Genomic DNA, 20535 nt, shown 5'->3' on the forward strand with positions numbered 1-20535 from the left:
GGTCTAGTAGGAGAGAATGAGCCACAAGAGATGACCTATTAAAACTGAGCGTAAACACAACTAAAGTAAATCTCTGCGGAGATCCAAGGCAGAAAGGTTGGTGAGGAATGGAAGAAAATGGAAATATTCATGATTTACATTTTAAAGACTGAGAAAATAATAAACCTATTGGGGGCATATGCACAGTCAGGAAACTTGACACATGTGAAAGGACATTTGTATTCCCAGTCTGTCCACTCCTGGCTTGCTCCCCACTTTGTCCCACACTTGATCCACAAGGAAGACTTTGTAATTCAGACCAGGCATCTTTCAGTTACTTTGTTGTTTTCTGCATTCGTCTCATTCATCTCCATCAAATATTTTTCTGATTTATTTTTCCTGCTGAGCCAGAATACAAATGATAATCTCTGACAATCTTCATGATAATGCAATTATGGCGGCCTATTATTGCACACAAAGATGATTTAGCACCGATATACCCGCAATTCCCTGTTTTATATCTGAGCCGCTGATGAGTGATGAGCATCAGTCTTGTTCTCATCAGAAATTCATCTCACCACTGACTTGCAGCTCATGCTGAAAGGGAAGAAAATGTGCACATACATCCTGCCATAACTTATTAATCCACCCTCTTTCCTCCCTTCATCTCCACCTTCTCCATCAATTATTCCATCAATATTCTTGCCATCAATATTCAGTGACTGAACTTAAGATCTCTTATTTTCCCTAATTCAAGCCCAAGACAATGGTGTCTTGAGGACTCCTGGCTGTGGTTGACCTCAGGTCAGCTCAGCTCGGCTAATTAAGATCTGGTTCGGGTCACAGTGGCTTTGTCAGCTATCCAGAGGTCAGAAATGTGCTTCACCTACTGACACATTAAGTTGGATGAGGAGAAAATGACAGTCGTGACAGTAGTGGAGGGTGCTCAAGGAAGAGAAAACAAAAATCTAGCTTCTCCAAGCTGAAATGCAAACACAGTATTCCTGATGTATGAACCAGGTAATACAGTACAACATATGTAAATACATGCAGAATGTAACCTTTACTATGATTTTAGAGCTAAATATATTGTTGTGGAGCCCGACCGATAAGGATTTTTCAGGGGTTGCCAGTGATTCCCAAGTTTGAAAAATGAAATGTGAAAAAGTCTGCAACTCACCGGCTTGATGCGTGTTGACGGTAATATTCGCCAGTGAGCGCGCGGCCACACCCAGCCCGGCTACACCGTTCATGGCCTCTACGTGGAAAGTGTAGTTGGTGTGCATCGCAAAATCCAGTATCGCCACAGAGGTGCCGGTCAGACCATGCGGCCGTGGGATGAAGCGCAGTTCGGCCTCGCACGGCTCACACTGAGTCATGCCACTGTCGCTGTCGCTTCCGTCACAGCGCTGGCACAAGATGTTGTAAGTGATGTCCTTCCTGCCGCCTGTATCACCGGGAGGCATCCACTGCAAGAAGAGCGCCGTGTCATTGATCAATGAGACCAGGTTCCTGGGAGCTGACGGAGGCCCTGAAGAGAAAGAGAGAGTGTTTAGAGGGGAGGAAGAATTAAAAACTCACTGATAACCACTTAACTTTGTAAGGCAGAGTTTCTCTTTAAAGCAGATCAAATATAATATGAGGTGTTATTGTCTGTTTGAATAAAAGAAACGACGTGGACCCTTTGGCAGAGCTGTCATCAAAAGATTATGATATGAACATCAGTTGTTTTGTCGGCTTTCTTAATTCTGCAAAACTCCTAATTCGTTACTGCCAAAGTATGAAAGTATCAGCATCAAACTAAAATGTTTCCATGCAAAAACTATCTCAGAACACACCACTCGTCTGACCTCAGAGAGGAAGAAGCGACAGTGGGCACACGATCACCACAATCTGGCCCTCGAGCAGCCAGTGAGCAGAATTTGAATCTGAAGTATGTGTGATAGGTTTGTAGGTGCGTTCGGTGCGTGGGCGGTTGACTTTCAACACATCCTACGGGAATTCATTCCAACATCTAGTGTCAGTCTCTTGGATAAAACTGTTCAGATTCAGTTTTTCTCAAAGTAGTCAGAGCCGAAGTTTTGAGGGTGTCTTTGTAAATCTGCGTGTAGGAGTGTGGGTGGTGTGAGGTTTCAAAGTGCCTCAAGTGTTACGCTCCAGCGCGCAACTTTCTTTAATTTCATGGATACAGCTCCACACAAGACAGTTTCATATCCACGGAAAAAGGTAGACTATGAGAGATGGTTTATTTCACAGTTGAGCTTGATAACACAGCAACAAATAAAATCAACAAAACTAACACAAAAGACATTTTTTTAATGCAGACGGACGTTTTCTGATTAATCCACTAACTTGTGCAAGGCAGAGTGGAGGGGTCTTTAATGGCCCGGTAGAAGCCTTTATCACAGTGACACATGGTGGCCGCCTGGTCATGGCTGGAGCTGTGCAGAGGACACTTGGAGCATTTAGTGTTCCCGGCGAACGCCTTGAAGGATCCAGGCCTACAAGCTGGAGACAGAGCGAGGCAGCACAGGAGAGAGGGGGGGGGGGGGGGGGGGGGGGGGGGGGGGGCAGTTCCACCATGTTAATGTTCTCCATGCGACTGCATTTCCATTCAGCACACATACATTTAATTCACAGCTCCAGCTGCCTCGCTCCTCACCTGTGGTCTGACCCCATTTCCCGAGGTGCCATGAATCACTGTCAAATCCTTATTAGCTCACTAAGCCACATGCTAATGGCCCTGCCCATTGTCCTGTCTAACAAATAGCACACACCTGTAAAGGCACATTTTGGGAATAAAGAATGGCAAACGCAAACATTCAGATGAGTCTTAAAATAAACACATTACTGAATTAGAACAACAAAATCTTGGTACTAATGTGTAGAGGGATGTGCAGGCAGAGTTCCACTGCAGCACAATCATGTTTCTTACATTGCTGGAACAGCTTTCACATTAAGATAGATTTCATGTTGAATAGGCTGAAAAACACATGGTTGCACGTTAACTGACAGCAGTTACTAAACCCTCACTTAATTCATAAGATCACCATCACTTTATCACTTGATACCAGTAAATTGCCATATCATTATGGTATTAGCTTACTATACCAGCATCACTATAACCTCAGGCGCAGTACGTTCAAATGCGTTAATTGAACGTCCTCATCGTTCAAACACCATATTGATTAAGGAGAAGACTACTGGACATCCTGCCTCTGCGTATTTCTCTTCTATTATTTAATGCTGGCTGGTCCGAAAGTCCAAACTGTCCAACGAAATGATTTCACACTGCAAACAAACCAAATCATGGATTTGATCCACACCAAAATCTCTGTTGGTGTATACATTTTGGACAAAAGTTTGGTCCAGACCATTGTCTGAATTTTCAAGTCAGTTATTTTGGCTCGGACTGAACTGAAAAGCCCAAAGGTCTGGACTGAAGAAGGTAGGTGTGAACGTGTGCTAACGGCTTCACTCCCACCAGAGCCCTCGCACGATGTTTGTTCCTGGAACCATTTCTCTGCTGAACGCACACACCTCCCAGTCAGAGAGCTTACGAAGCCACATTAAATAAACACTGTGATAAACACTGGGTTTGGCAGAATTATCCTTTTACCTAATAGACAAATTAGTTTGATTTTAGGATGTAACATGTGAATCTTTGCTGGAATAAAATATCAGTACAGCTTCGACGAAATACTGGAACAAGAATATCTACGATCTGTGTGATATGACTATTTTTTTTTTGAGTGCATGAACAATACACATGTTTAAAGCTTTAACATTTTTCAGGAGTCCAGAGGGTGAATTTAGGTTAAAAGGGATACGATAACAATCTAAAGCCATGGAAAAGACTCTGGAGTCCATTTGTTGGAATCAGCAGGTTTAATAGAGTCCCCACGTTCAGATTCCTTCTAATACAAACACAGAAGAGTTTGCATTGTTTGTAAGGCAGATAAAAAAAGAGCTATTAACATACAAATAATGCATTATAAAATTCAATTATAGGCTGCATTCAGTCGAAAATCTCCTGCTGACGTGAATATTTCTGAGTTTTACTACTTCATTACTTCCTCCATTTTACCTTCGCCATCAATTGAACCAGCTCCTCTTTCCTTATCACTCCAGTTTTTCTCTTAAATGTTCAGCACCGCCGCAATTTTTCTCTATTCCCAAAATTGTTCCTTCTCCCATCTCAGCTCCCACTTTTCTGCCTTGCGCTCTTTCCCTTGAGGCTTATCAGAAGATGGCAAAACCATTACAGATTGCAGCTTTCTCCCCTGACTTACCTCAGCGGAGAAAACTAAAGTACTAATGGTGCAGTTATTTAATATTACGGAGGAATCTCAGGATGGTTTCATTGCATAGTGATTTGCATGAGAATATATGTGCGTGGGTGGGATAATAATTTCAAAATTAGAAAATAAATATCCCCTTTATAAGACAGACAAGAGTCAAGACCTCGCGGTAAAGAGGGATATTATGAATTACGTTTATAAAATGAATATATTCAAAAGATTTTATCATAAGGAGCACAAAGATGTAATAGTGAGTAACAGTAATTTAGTTTCTTCCTCATATCATCAGGAAATGAGGATTTTAGAAAAGTATTTTATTTTATTATTGCCTCCATTTAGAAATATTACCACTATAACACTTCTGTTGATGAAAGTCTTTTCATTACACAGTGCTTAGTTCCATACTGTTTCCCATGAATAACGCCCCAACTGCTGCCCTGTATTCAGTACTGCACCCAGGACTCCTTGTAAAGGGCTACTGTTACTGTTATACTGCTGAAATAAAGTAAACATTAAAGTAAATTGCTCCTGGTAGGAAAAGTGTGCGTCAATCACAGAGCTTGAAATGATGCTATTAGGCCTCTAATTAAATATCTGTTTAGTGTATTGTAAGCAACAGAAACAACAATAATAAATCAGGGAATTGCAAAGAGTGAAATTGAATTAATTGACCATTGATGAACTGCCTGTCCTTTCTGTGCTTGATAGAAAAAAAAATATTTTGTTCAATTTATGGATTCTCAGGTTTAACTAGCTGCAACTTCCAAGCAGTATCTGTGATAACTGCGATATCTAAAAAACAACATAGTAGAGGTTAGTATTTTCTTGTATTTTGAATGAAATTCATTTGTCCAAAAGAGGCAAAACATAAACTAAATAAAATCAAATATTATTTTGACTGGTAACTTTGAGATAATTTTTCAAAACTGAAAAAATCGGACATGAGACAGACTTATAGCTGCATCTAAAGGTCACTTTTATTGCAGATGAATCTGTTGAGGACTATTCTGATGATGATTATTGTTTTGTCTATGGAATGTATATGTTCTGATAGTCTGAAGTGACAAACAGTTCAAAACTAGACATTCAAATTGAAATTACATAAAACCGAGAATAGCAGCAAATCGTCGTATCTGAGAGGTGAAATCAGATATATTTTTGCTTGAGTAAACCAATTCAAAAATTGTTAGTCCATTACAATTTGCTTTCCATACCGCTATCGTGCACTTTTCTTTTATATTTCCTGAAAGAGGTCAAACATCAGTTACTAGAAAAGACAATGACAACTTTGAATGAGAGATCAGATGCAAGATAGAATGAAAATCAAACCTGCAAGGAGGAAAAAGAATACGTGTAATGAACAATCTCCATGGAAAAGTCGACATACTTGAGTATATGAGACAAAAGATTCACACTGACAGAATGCATCACCACAATCACATTGCCGGTAAGCTCCTAATGAGGAACAGTAATTTGTCACTCGACTTCCAATTTTTGAGGAACCTCATCCGCTTGGTTATTACCTTCCTCCTAAACACAGCTCCTGCCAAAGGCAACAAACGCACACCTTCATTCCAGTTTCCAGCTACTTCCTGCTCTCTGTTATGAACTGGGAAGATCACCACCAAAAAGCAATTATAATACTCATAGTTTTGAAAACATCCAGACGCGCGCACACACACACACACACACACACACACACACACACACACACACACACACACACACACACACACACACACACAAACAGATCTAATGAAATTCAATTTGGTCACTATCAGTTGTTGGGCTTTCTTATTCATGAAAGGAACAATATTGGCACAAAATACATATTCCTACTCAGAGCAGACGCTGTAGACACAGAGATTAAAAAAAGCAATACTACAGACTGTGTTTTACCAGCCTTATCATCCATTATTCTAATAGTTATTTTGTCAATCAATTGATTATGAAATGAAAGAAAATGGTGTCAGTTTTTTTTCTACAGCCCAAGGAGACATGGACAGATGTCTTTGATCCTTCCAACAGTCCAAAATCAATTAAGTTTTCAATTAACTATCATCCATATGATAAAGAAATCAGCACATCCTCACTATATAGAAGCAGAACGGAGAAATTAATTTATAGTTTTTGCTTGAAAAACAATCAAATGAAAATAATTGCTTATTAATCATCAACTAATCGATTCATTTATTTTTTACATTTAAATAGCTTGTTTGTTATTTTCGATGATACTGGCTTGTTACCAGTTTTGATAGTATGGATGATACGGCATCTGTTATGACTCTTTAGTCACTAATTTAAAAATCACTCATTTAGTGGCTGATACAATAAAATGGAAGTCTTTTTTCTGTGAGGAAACCTGCAGTCATTATTTTGGCAAGACAATGAACTGTAAATAAATCATTAGCTTATAAACTTAAAATGGCAAAAGTGGAAGCAAACAGTTTCCGATTTTGACATCGAGCTTCATTAGACCCCAAATCTGAACGAGCCCATAATGAAGTCAGTCTCTTGCTCCGTTTTGGTCTCCTCCACCTCCTAAGCAAACTATTCGGCTCTTCAGAAGCTAAATTCTCCACTATGTTTACAGCCAGTAGTTAATTATGTGCTTTATTTGGTAATCTGCAGTGCAGTTTGCTTTTTGTTGAAAATAGCTGCCCGCCGGCTGAACGCACAAGGTAGGAAGCAGGAAGTGAGCAAAAACTCAAAAGAAAATAATTAGCTGAAAGAGCGAGAGAGTGAAGGAGAGCTGCAGAGCGGGATGATAATTCTCTCCGGGTTCATCACTACAAGCGATCCCTCTTGAATTCTACATAGCAATTAGATTCATATAAATATTGATCACAGAAGCTTGAAAAATACACTTTTCAAAGCACTTTGCAGAGCTTACACTACGGCCTCAGGTTAAGAGCATGCATCAGATTTGAGTTTCAATAGATAAGCGACAGACGTTTGGTCAAAGGAAGCACATCACCTGCACATTTGCAGCACTGTAATGACATGTCAACTAAGGACTTGTTTTTGGTATCTGGATTGATTGTGTGGACAGCAAAAACCACAGGAAATTAGATCCAAACCACATTTGTTGGTTTGAAATGTGATTCCAATCACATCTCTGCGTGTGTATCTAAGTCCAGATGCCCTGGCTGCTCAAATTGGGCTTCAAAATATAATTTGAATCACTCTCAAGGCAACAATGTGGAATCCAGAGTGGCTGTAAAGTTAATGATGCCTTCATGCTTACTACAGCAACCCACGTAGGTGATGGTCTGGACACAAGTCCGATCCGATCACTTGCGAATAACAGTGCAGACAGTCTGTGCTGAAGATCTGATATGAGAGAAGCATTTGATTTTTGCCTCCAGTATGAAAAACAAGGCCGGAGAGATTGGGAGTTGTTTGGGTGAGCTGAGTTGGAAATTGTCTCTTGGCTTACGTTGTCAGAAACAGATGGAGCCAGAGAGTGTGTTTACCCTGGTCTTTCAGCTTTGATGTGCAGATGGGAAGTTCACAGAGAATGAGTGATGCTCTGGTCTGTCTGAGCGGCGTTAAAAGCCAAAGTAAACACAGTCCTTAATGGACAGAAGAGGGACACAGTGACTTGGATACGTATTGACTCCCTCATTTCCAATTCCACTTTACCTGAATCTAAGTTTGCACCTTGCCTGCTTGATCAATCCTGACGACCTCTGGAGACGGCAGAGGTGGTTTCTGGGGACCTGTGACTTGGTTCATCATGGGGAAACAGAAAAGGGGAAATGACTGACATACTTAATCCTGTGACTCTAAAAAGATTCCGTTTGTTTGTTTGATCCTCACTATTCATCTGTACAGTTAAAGGAGAATCCAGGCTGTGTTGTTATGAAAGCTATCGGTGGTGTTGGCGGCAGAATTGTCACTTTAGAGGTATTTACTGAAACCAAAATATTTGAATACAGAAGCTTTTCCAGCACTTGAACGTCTGCTGGTGGGTTGTGGCTCTTGTCTGCGCATCAACCGTGATTTGATTGAATAAAAAAATAAATAAAAAAAGATGTCTCTATTAGCCTCCCACACAATTCACCTCCTCCTGAATATGATGCTGTGACAAAAGGATGTGGAACAAATAGCATTAGCACTATGATGTCGCCTTATCTAGGTCATGATATAACCAGCCCATCTCTGGCTAATCCTCTTGTGGTTGACACTGAATGAAAGGAATAGCATAATAAAGCGCTCGATTGAGATGTCAAAACAGTCTGGCGGAACGCTATTGGGGTGGAAAGCAGGGTTTGATAAGCGCTGACGCCTTTGTTTAGGCAGCTGGGAGGGAGAGATGTACGTGCAAGCGCAGAGCTCTGCTCATATTTGGGAGCGTTGGGGTTTTCCCTATTCGCTCTCTCTCTCTCCATCTCTTTCTCTCCCTCCATTTCTCGCTCTCTCTCTCTCCCCCTCTTTTGCTCTTCCCCATGCTGCCTCTCAGACAGCTTTGATCACAGCAGCCTTTGAAGCAGTGTTCCAAAATGAAAACGAGGAGAAAGCAGAAGTCACCGCAAGTTCACGGCTAAACTTCCTGCAACTTCTTGCAAAGTGCACATCGTCATCGCAGCGCAGGCTCTGCAAGACCTCTAATTGACGAGGGGAAGAGAAATCAAAGCCATGAATCATTGATTACAAGGTCAAAAGGTGTTGTTACTATTGATCACTTCTTTTAACCTTAATCTTAGTGAGTTTACAGATGCTGTTTGAGATATTTTTGATGGTTATAATCTTAAATTTCTTTAACACAGCATAATACTGCACAGCTGAGCAAATACAGCATAGTCCTATCTCTGGGTTGCTTTAATCAGCATGCTACAGTGTTATTTCTGAGAGGGTTGAATCTTAAAGGAACAACCATTTTGGGAAATACACTTTTCTTTCAGAGTCATTGTCAGAAGATAGGATTGATATTAGTTACACACCTGAACGTCCAGTACAGGTAGACAAAAGAGCCACACAAGGGGGAACTGCTTGTCTAACCTGTCAAGGCTGCTGTGCTGGAGTGTGGATACACAAGGTTCGGACAGGAATTTTGAAATTAGAGGGTCAGGGATGAGGTCGCAGTAGCAAGGTCCGTCAATACACGTGCTCGACTAAACGCGAGTAAGACTCAGCTGTCAATCATGACGTTTGGCTCTGTTTTCATGACATCAAACAACAAATTAAAACCAAATTTAACAGTAACATTAGCACAGTTTAAAAGGATCAACCTAAAATGACAAAAAACATCTTTGAGACAAAATATATTTGACATGCACTTCATAGGTTGATCCCCGTTTCATCCGCTAGCACGGAGGAGGCAGGATTTAAGACCTAAACTTCAGGCAGCCACCAGGGGGCAATCACTTTGGCTTCACTTATGGGGAGCAGCCATGTCATCAATCTTTACAATAAATCAATGATCTTTATGTAGAGTTAAATCCATAAGAGGTTCCTAAATAGATTTTCAAGAAAATGTACGCAATTTCTCAATTACAGGGCAGCCGTGGTTGAGGGGGTAGAGCGGTTGTCTTCCAATCAGAAAGTTGGCGGTTCAATTCCAGTCTGCATGCTAAAGTTTTCTTGGGCAAGATACTGAACCCCCAATTGCCCCTCATAGAAAAAAGTGCTCCCTATAGATGCACTCTGAATGGATGAATGGCAATACACTGTACTGTAAAGCACTTTGAGTTCTATATATTAAAGTTAGTACCTTAATTGAGGCTCATTAGTTTAAATAGTTTTCAGATCATATGACTGAATTAACAGATTAACACATTGTTTTCCAAGTCAGCTCCTTCTGCATGAGTTACTGACCCATTCATTTCAATGGCTGCCAACATCCCCCTGACACTGACACAGCTACAGTACAACCGAGAGAAGCAACTACTGTCGGCCAAAGGGGATGAATGGGGAGTATAGATGTAGGACATATATATCCGAGGGACACCATTAGAGCACTGCTCCTCCGCTGCTGTGACACCAGTGATCTCTTCTGACATCTGTGTCGTTTAACCACATCTTTCAAATGATTGAGAACGAGCAAGAAAAAGAATAAGTATGAAGCAAATAAAAGTGAAGGAGATAAAAAGAAGAAATTGCACCCGAAGAGCAAATAAAGGAGATATTACAGCCTGTCCTACATATCTGCTACACTAATGACTGTTGCAGTTCTCTCTGTAATAACCTGAGTAACCACATCTCCACGGGGGCACTCCATGAATTTCACCCCGACCAGTCGGAGACGTCAGTAAATCCGCAAAAGGTAGAAAGCAATACAGAGCGCGAGTTAATTGTGATCATGCAGTGTGGCTCAATTTAGCTCTCGCCTTAATTACAGTAAGTCTGAGCCTCGTCTAAATGAAAAAGAGTTGGAGGAGTTTTAGAAAAGACGAGGTGTGAGATAAATTAGCTGTGGAACTAACAAATGGAGGCAATTAGCTCTGCTAGCTCCCAGTCTGTCTGCACAGCCTAATTGAGAAACCAGGCCAGCGACTATCTGGAACAGTTGCTTTTACTTTTTTTTTTTTCCTTAATCTGTGCTGCTGGTAATCGGCCACAACTATAGGCAATGCTGATACAACAAATTAGAGAGGAGGCGTCGCATGAAAACTGCTTATCTCTTCACCTCCGCCACGTTGTGCATGGTCTCACAGAAGATAAGGATGGCAGAGAGAGTGAGAGTTAAAAGAAAGGAATGAAAAGGGGGGCAAGTGAAGAGCAACCAAAGTGGACAAGAGGGGAGAGAAGATGATGCAGGGAGGTGGAGCTGAAAGGAGATGAAGGAAGATGAGGATGGAGAGGATCAGACAAGGATGAAGGATCTTCGAATGGGAGGAGGGAATAGCAATTCTGTAAAGTCAGACTCCTGCAGATGACTGGGGAGACCCTGGAGATCTGTCAGTGTGATGCAACCTCCTCTCTTCTCCTCTCTTCCTGTCCCTCTCTCTATCCGCAGCTTTATTACCTCCACCAAGGAGGTTATGTTTTCACCCATGTACGTTGGTTTGTATGTTTTTTTTGTTTGTAAGGAAGACTACACAAAAACAACAAATGTGATTTCCGTGCAACTTGGTGGAAGGATGTGATGTAGGAGGAACTCATTCAATATCCAGATCAGGAGGGTGGAGAGGATTTTTTTTTTACAATGACTTAACCATTCCGGAACCACACTTACAAGAACCACTAACCCGCCCCACTACCTCCAAACAACAAGAACTGTTACTGAAATCTACCTGGATTCTGTTTCGATGCAAACTGTCACTTTTTGTAGTCATTTCCCCTTTTGTCTTTTCTTTTTAACTGCAAATGCTGCCATTATACTACATCTGTTGCTATTTTAAACTCTATTTTGCACTATTCCAGTTTGCACTACATCCGATCTACCCAGTGCCTTCTGATTGCGTACTATGTTGTGTTCTTTTTTGAGTATACTTAATATGTTGCATACTTATATGTATGTCTCTACTTAAATGTTTACACCAGGGATTAGAGAGAAACAGCATTTCAGTCCCGTCTATGTCCTGTGCACGTGGCAGAATTGAATTCCAGTTTATAAGTGTGCTACTTTAGTTACTACACATATGCACATACAAAATATTTAAAAGGGCTTCTTACCCCGGCAGTAGCCGTCTGTCTCCTCATGCCCAATACTGCAGACACAGCGGCCCAATGGTACCAGCCAATCGCCATCAGCGCCACAGTACAATTTGGGTGTGTCCCTTTCTTCTGCATTCTCCACACAGGCTCCCCTCACCTCCACCAGAGAGGACGAGTCCATGTGCGGCACCGTGTTGGGAAAGGCTGCTAGGTTCCGTAAAGTCGATGGGCAGCGTTTGTAGAACACCTAACGTGCAAAGGAGAAACGTGTGAGTTTCAACTTCTCCTTGGCTTATACTTCACGCAAAGATGAGTCACATCACAATGTTCACTGACCTTCACTGACACAAGAGCAATACAGGCGCCCACGTCCTGGAACGCCAGGTAGAAGCCCTTCTGTGTCACAGGCCCCACCTCCCTGACCTCCGTGTTGAGGCGGAGCACACGATCTCCCAGATCTGTCTGTGTGAAACTCTCATCTGCCGCGATGGTGTCCACCTTGAAGCCAACAACCACCACGTCATTAGCACAGGTCATTGCTACTGAATGTAGCGCAGCAGAGAACTGTTTTCCAATAACCAACCTTGGCATAGTCAAGAGGGCGAAACCGTGTCGCTGCGGGGAGAGGCTCATCTGTCTGCAGATAAAACAGGTTGAAGGTTTCCTTACAGGTGCCAGACACCCAGGGGATGGAGTTACAGTCCCTCAGTGTGAAACGCATCTCCACGTAGACCTGAGTTATAAGTGACATAAAAAAACAAATGATCAGCTGGTTTGACATTAAATAAAGGGTGATTACACATTTTGCAGTCGGCTACACATACAAAGTCCTTTCTGTTTGTAGAATAAACATGTGTATATTGGGTGTTATTATAACAATAAAGTCAATGAGACTTCACACAAACAATTGGTTAAAAAGCATCGTAGCATTTCATTTATAGGGTAAAATATAGTAAGTAAAATAGTTCTTTTTTTAAAAAGACCAAAGTAAATTTGTGTAAAAAACAATCACCAATAAAAAGGATAAAAAAACTAGAGGCAGGTTATTTGAACATGTGATGGTGGCATCAGCTCATAATGAGCATCTCTCCGGGCAATGTGTAAAAAAAGCAGCCCTGCACTATCTTTGATTTCTCATGGGCTCTTGTGTTTTGACTGTAATGGAAATCCTCCCCTCTCTCCATCACAGTGAAGTCATGTTGTTGTTACCATACAGCACATCTGCCTGCCATTATTTCCTCCCCATATGTTACTGTAAATAGAAGTTTGCATTCCCTCCTGTCAGTTCGACACAGCCTGGCCTGTCCTATGACTAAGACATAAGTCTGAGGAAGTGTTAGTGATGTGGTCCCGACCCTCTGTGCTGCCTGCCGCTGGATCCATCCAGACCGCAACCAGTTGTTCTGGTTTGGCTCCATCACGTGGCAAACCTGAAAGGTGTGAATGGGTCTGTTCTGCTCGTCCATCTCTGTGATCGCATCCCACTGTGAACATGTAGGAAGCAAATATTGGTACGTTGGTAAGAGAAGAAAATGGACACATGGCAGCAGGGTATTTCGTGAGTAACTGTATTGTCTATGATGTGACAAACTAGGGGGTGCGGTTTCTTTGTACAAGTTTTATTTGTCTTCTATTTTGTTTCCTCCTACTGTTTCCAAATGGTGCGATCAGCCACCCTTTGTCTCCCCTTTGCTTCATATGTTGGGTCAGTTGATTGTGTTGATGTCCTGTGTTTTTAAGCAGTATTTTAGAGTAAAGTTCTGTTTGGTTGATTTCTTTCAAATAGGCCCAGTTTTCTTCTTAATCTGCTTATTTTTCATTCCTTAGCATTTTATATGTTTGGGTGAAATACATCCTTCGCTCATTTGTCCTTTGACATTCCCTGACAACAAGTTTCCTACCAGCATTAGCAGATAATATCGTTATTTGGGTGAACTGACCTTTTAAGACAACAGTAATTTGTGGGTTACTGTTAGGAATAGGCTATTTTGTATAGAAACTTAGTATTTAATATATCAGTAGCCTATGTGTTAGACTGCAAATTAAATACATATTTATGTATATAGTCATATTGTAGAATGCATGAATGATGTGGTTTTATAGCTGTTCTGTGAAATGATCAACCTGTGCATCCTCTTCTGCACGTACTGAAACCTCTCAAGAAACATGACGTTTCGGAGACGTTATAGCTTCACCAATGTTTTCAAGCTGTTGCATCAGCCAGACTCTCTCATTTGTCCGCTCCGCTTTAACGGTGTGATGATCAGAGCCTCAGAAGCCCTAACGTTTATTGACAGGACTTTCTCACGACAGCCGAGATTGTGTCAGTTACACAGCAGGACCTGTAATTATATCTCCAGAGCATGAGATACATGAGAGACACAAGAACAGCTCTGCTGGAGTCTGTCCTGTGAAGGCCACGGCAGAGATATACACTGCATGACAAATATTATAATACAATTAACTATTCTGCAACTATGTTGAAAATATTATTTTATCTTTGGTCAGTGTTAGAAAATCATAGATTAAGTTTCAAATGGAGATAAAACTGTGGATGGCGAGATGCCATTAGCTTGTGAAACAGAACACCAAAGTCCAGCGTCATGAACAATAGTTACAAAGGGTAACTATAATTGTTATAATTGTTATATTATAATTGTTATAATAAACTTAACTAAAAGGAATGTGTTTGTTTTCTATCAAACTAACATGCTGTAATTTCTACATTTCACTGGAAGAATTAATTAGCAGTTTTTGAACTCATGGTATAGCTTTAACCAATTATTGGAAAACAGAAGACTTGTTTTGTATTTTTCAATTTTTTCAATTTTGTGTATTGACGCAATATTAATGTAACAGTAACACCCCCAACTCTCTCTCTAATCAGGTGCCCAGTTTCGAGTCACACCCCTACTCAGAGGCTGAATAATCCAAACTATGCAGCCACATTTCAACAATTCTAATGCAGCATTTGTGTCTTTCTCATGAAGTTCAACATTTTAATAACACAATTTGACCCTAAATTGCAGAGTGAAGTTGCACTCAACAGTGCAAAACAGTAATATCAACAATATGCCCATGCTGCAAAAAAAATGAATTAACAATTTTTAACTGTCTGCCATCATTTACAGCAGTGCCCTTTTTCATTGTTTTATTGGTCAGGACCAATGAAGAGAGAACCAACTGAAAGCAGTTTTTTTTTAACATATAGTTTTAACAGAATAACTTAAAAGCTCCGTCAAACATGTGATTCTGCACAATGGATTATGGGACACTGAGGGGTGTAAAAACAAACGGGCCGTGTCCTTATGTGGGTAAATGAAGACCACATAATGCATCTAGGCCATTTTTGGAGACAAATTCAGAACCGGACAGGTTGTGTCAGACTTTTAATAGGTCTGGAAAAGTTGTCTTTTCAGGATCCCTGACTGTGGACAAAGCTCCTGGACAGATTTCCACTAAGGGGGGGGGGGGGTCATGATCCACCTCTTCAGTGGACATATAAACTTCCTCTGGAAGTCTTCTCTCTCCCAGTTTTCTCTCAGAAAACTGAATCTTCTTCCATGATTTCAAACTATCATTTCCAGGTCACACACTGGAGATGGAGGGAAGCTAGTTTGCTAAATGGAAAACACTGTGGAAAACTAATTGGTCAGCATTGGGGATATCATCATAATGGAGCATTAGATAGGAGAAAATGATCCAAAGCTGCATACTGTGTTTAACGTTCTCACACACACACACACTCACACACACTCAGAAACACACACAGAGCGACACACAGTCACAGTTCTTAACTACAGTATCTTGAATGTACTTAAATAAAAACTAATAAAGGTACATTGACAGACAGAATGAGTTGACCCAGAGGAAACTGAAACAACTGAGGTAGAGTGTTCTCAAATGTAAATTATTAAATAACACTTTAACCTTGACTGGAGTGCGCAAAGGCAATTAATCTTGTATTAATTAAGCTATCTAAATTAGCTCTATGTGACACCCAAGGGCCAAATGATTAATCAATCATAATCGCTGCCTCTTTCATTTGGAACTCCAGCCACCCAATAACACAGAGCTCATGTCTTTATGAAGTTAAGTGAACTCATACTATCAATACAATGGGAAATATTGAAGTTAAAGTAGCAGAATATAAAAATGGAGAGAACATCTTGGTTTATGATTTGGTCATTTAGTCGGTAATGGGCTAAAACCATGAATCCCTGTGTTAACTACAGTATATGCATACCGGTAATTAAGTATTGTGTCCATCAAGTGCTTTCAATAAACAGTATGATCTATGTTTACAGTACATTACAATAGACCATGTCTGTTATAATTATTATTAGTCCAATTTCATCCAATATCTGCAATATTGTCTCATGTCTGCTATCTATTTATTCAATACTGTATATGTCCTCATTGCTTTGCCACATTCCAGCCTACCTGCCATGTCTGAGATTCTCTGCTACTTCATAAAAGTGTAAATGCTGTAGAAGTCACAGAAGAGAATTGCAAGACTCACACACTTCAGTAGATACACTTGTACATCATATTGTTTCACTGGCTTCCTCACAGACCCTGATACAGAAACTTGGCGTCTGTTAAGGAAGCAGACTTTCTGGTTTGCATAAGATCAGCGATAAGTAATCGGCGTTCCATTATGCATACGAACACGAGAAAAATGGTGATTTGTCACTCTGGGCGCTTCAGTGTTTTAAAATGCACCCTTGGGATGTGGCATAGTTCAGAGCAGAGAAAACCGATGCGAACCCGAGTTTGAAAGATGAGCTGCGGCCCACGCTCTCCGAGGCAATCAGGTGTGCACCCGCTAATCGCTCTGCCGATTGGCCCCGAGCTCAGCAGACTGCAGCAGACACAAACCAGGTTTTAAGTACAAGGGGTGGGACTAATTAAGGTATTGAACTCACGCTAATGTGGCAATATCAGAGTGCAACAGCAGGTTCTCTGGAAATGGCGAGTAAAAAAAAATATATATCTTGATTTAGCTTAGAAAATTACACTGTGATGAAATACTAGAGATCTGGAAAACTGCAAATGATGCAAAAACACTTTGGACCCTAATATATAAGTGGGATTCATGACTTTACACAAAAAGGAAATAAAACCTGTCACAATGACACTCACACTACAATGAGACCTGCAGGATTATGCTTCTCTAGGTTCAAATGGATTTTAACAACCTTTGCAACACAGAAAATGGTGAAGAGGAAGGTTTGTGGATAATCTGTTATGAGTCATGAACTGCAAAAATTATTTTCAAATTGTTTTTGTGACATCACCTCAGAAGACATACTAGAATACAGTTAAATGGGCGGATCCCTTTCTTTGCAGCTTTTCTGACAGATGCCATTCTATTTATGGTCACATGAAGGTCACATGAAGGTCACTCTCACTTGCAACATGGTACACAGGCTGAATAATGCATGACAAGTTCCTGCGTTGAAAGACAGAACTACACTGCATGTCACTTGAAGGTTTGCTTACAACTGCAGCAGAAACTGTGTGTCTAACTGTCTGCGTGGGCGGTAACAACTTTATGGATGAGAGCATGAGCAAGCATGCTTCATGTAGCTATACAATGTATTAATGGAGCAAAACATCAAGTTAGAGATCTCTCATTTTTTTTATGAGAATTTTTTTCGGTTCATTATGAAACTGTAGGCGGGACAAAGTAGAAAATGGTGGGCCGCCATAGTCTGGATATAATGGGAAACACTGCTTCGACATGGGGAGATGTGCATTAGCCTTCTCAAAGCTTCATTTAGTACATTTTTAAAATCCATTTGTGTTAATAAGGCTATACAAAATAAAAATGCATACAAGCTAATTTCCTGAAGAAAAAGCTCTTCTCATATAAGTTTATTGATTGAAAAATTCCCTGGTATAGAAAACGCTGAGAAAAAAAATGCGGAGTGATATTCTAGTCTGGTTGTCAATGGTTCTTGTCATTAGGTGTTAAAGAAGACATTTGGCTGTAAAGAAAGCTCACTGACACACACACACACACACACACACACACACACACACACACACACACACACACACACACACACACACACCTGCCACGATGCACAGACAGATATTGTTGTATTAACAACAATGTTGGAGACGCTTCAACCGGTTCAGAGCTGAGCTTTTGATTAAAACAAGACAATTTGTCATTGTCAGCGTAAAGGGAAGACAGAGAGAGGGAGGTGTTATGAAAATATCATTAAATCTCTGTAGTTGTGATGAATTATTGATTTGAATCTTGGTGTTGGCGTGTGTGTTTTTGTTCAACCAATTAATGGCATTGCTGCTCCCCATAGCAAAAACCCTGTTTAGGCTGCGTTCAAGGGAGCAGAAGCTGTTTCAATTCTGGCATTTGGCCGTGAAAATATCTCAGTATTTTGTTTCTATTTATTGGTTTTGCTCCGAAGGATTTATTACACTTTTAATAATAGCCTGAAAGCACAAGCAGTCTCTCTACCACCTCAAGTCTCGAATTAGACACAACATTGTGGGAAATTATTGTTGTTGCCGATGGCTGCTCAGTCCCTGCTGAAATATTCGTAAGAGTGAAATCTACAGCGTTTCCCCTCCAGGCCGAGCCTTGTAAGAATTACATGCTACAGTTATATTAGTTTAATCTCCAGATATTTTAAAGGCTTGATTGAATCTGAATTCATTCCACACAGTCGTACTGTCACATGTGTTTTATTAAAAAAACTAAACACGAGAAGAGACACAAGAAGAAGAGTTTTATTTCACCTTTTATGTTTCAGGAACAGTCTAACTTGTGAAATCAATAATATTGTTTTCAGCTTAATGTGATTTAATCATTAATGGAGCTGAGAGAAGCAGGGAAACAGGACCAACTAAAGTTTGGGCTCATAAAATGAGAATTGACAAAATGACAAAATTATCTTTAAAAAGCTGCCAACAACAAAGGCAGCTCCATTTTCTTCTGGAGTTGGGAGAAGTTCATTTGTTTGTTAAGTTGCGGTGCCATTTAAGAATGACAGAAAATGATACTATCAACAGTTTAGCTTGACGTTTGTCGAGACTTCTGGAAGTTCAGCCAATGAGCATCAGCCTGGTGATGTGGAGGTCGAAAGGAGGAGGACTACATTAGTGTGAAGTTTTTTTTTTTAGATGTTGGGGATACATATGAAGTGATTGCTTGAACAGCTTTTCAAGTGAAGTTGAATCCTTATTGGTCCTTTTTATCTTTGGTTTATTCGATTGTACTTACTAATATTGAAATACAAAAACTGAAATATAAATAGTTGATAGATTTCAATGTAAATAGTTTTGTGTTCATGTTCTGAAAACATGACTTGGTCCGGTCATGATCTGATGACTGAACTGGCATCTTCCCTCTGCTTGTCCTGTCTCCTGTCTATATCTGAGTTAAATGTACGATATGGGACTCTGGCTGCTATAGGGGCCTCGTACAACAGCACAGGATCATGGGATTTGTTGTCTTCATTGGCATCATTGCCAATAAAAATCTACCAGGTGGAGATCACTTTCATGGATGAGGTAATGAAGTTTTACTCGTGTAAGGCAGCCGACAGAAATCAATAAACATGATCCATTACAATTAACCAGTACAAACAGTGGAGGTAAAAAACAGCTGACTGGCAAACTGGCTGGTGTGTTTTTACTTTGTCATCCATTATTTGTCCTGGAAGTAGAGACGGGTAAAGACATATGGAAAATCGGATATGACACAATTAAAAGGCAACTAAAATGTTACTTTGAATAAAATGTGAAGACATTTTAATGAAGAAGTGTTACTTATTACATCTATAAACTTTATCTAATCTGGCTTGAGGGTTTGATTTTAATCTTTGCTCTACTAAACCCGAAAAATTGGTGTTGTTTCATTTCATTGATTCATTTCATTTTTGTTTTATGTGTTTGACTGGCCACATTTAAAGTAGACAAAAACATCTTCTTACAGCACTTTAAAACATGTGAAAAGTCACTTACCCCATTGACAGGATAGGTCTTCCAGTCCAGTTCTCCCAGCACTGTTGTAGTGTCCAACAGAACCACTAGAGAGAGCGGGGCAGTGAAAAAAAAAAAAAGAGATTCATGTAAAATGGAGGAGAAAGAGCAAGAGAGCGACAGTACAAGCACAGACAGTGACAGGAGAGAGGGAGAGAGCGAGCGAGGGAAAGAGGAAGAGAGGGAGAGTGCCAGAGAGGCTGGGCAGTGAATTTAGAAAGAAGAGAAATGGAGGTGACAAAATAGGACGAGAGCACACAACAGTTATCAAACTGTCAATGAGGAGCTGACAGAGCTGTAAAGCCCTTATCAGATTCAACCACCTATGAAATAACAGCTCTTAGGAGAGTCCCGGACAGCACCGATCCGCCCTCCATCTATAGGTGAAGTCTGGAAGATTAGTGCTCTCCTTCTCAGAGGTCAGCAGTTTTCTGTGCCGGGACTTCAAAGACGAGCCATGGATAAATACCGGGGAAAGATCGAGGGACTGTTATGGAAATGTTGAATATTTAACTAAACACAATGTGACTTCATTAAAACTCATTTAAGAGAAATACAGTCAGCAAATAGACGTGTATGGATGGAGTTAGTGGATAAGCACAGCTCAGTATCCCGAGAAATAACACCTACGATGGTT

At 40.5% G+C, this 20535-nt stretch overlaps 1 protein-coding gene across 2 annotated transcripts in view; it reads right to left on the reverse strand.

Annotated features, from left to right (window-relative positions):
• Nucleotides 1-20535, reverse strand: part of LOC117757388 (ephrin type-A receptor 6-like) — a 44632-nt gene that overhangs the window by 15723 nt on the left and 8374 nt on the right. For both annotated transcript variants that reach the window (XM_034578518.1, XM_034578510.1), the window contains exons 2-8: nt 19881-19945; nt 13238-13366; nt 12466-12615; nt 12219-12380; nt 11901-12129; nt 2332-2487; nt 1160-1510 (exon numbers count right to left, since the gene is read on the reverse strand). In XM_034578518.1, the coding sequence (XP_034434409.1) occupies nt 1160-1510; nt 2332-2487; nt 11901-12129; nt 12219-12380; nt 12466-12615; nt 13238-13366; nt 19881-19945 (1242 nt within the window). The remainder of the gene's footprint in view (nt 1-1159; nt 1511-2331; nt 2488-11900; nt 12130-12218; nt 12381-12465; nt 12616-13237; nt 13367-19880; nt 19946-20535) is intronic.

This window comes from Hippoglossus hippoglossus, chromosome 3 (genome assembly GCF_009819705.1).
Source record: "Hippoglossus hippoglossus isolate fHipHip1 chromosome 3, fHipHip1.pri, whole genome shotgun sequence".
Classification (NCBI taxonomy): domain Eukaryota; kingdom Metazoa; phylum Chordata; class Actinopteri; order Pleuronectiformes; family Pleuronectidae; genus Hippoglossus; species Hippoglossus hippoglossus.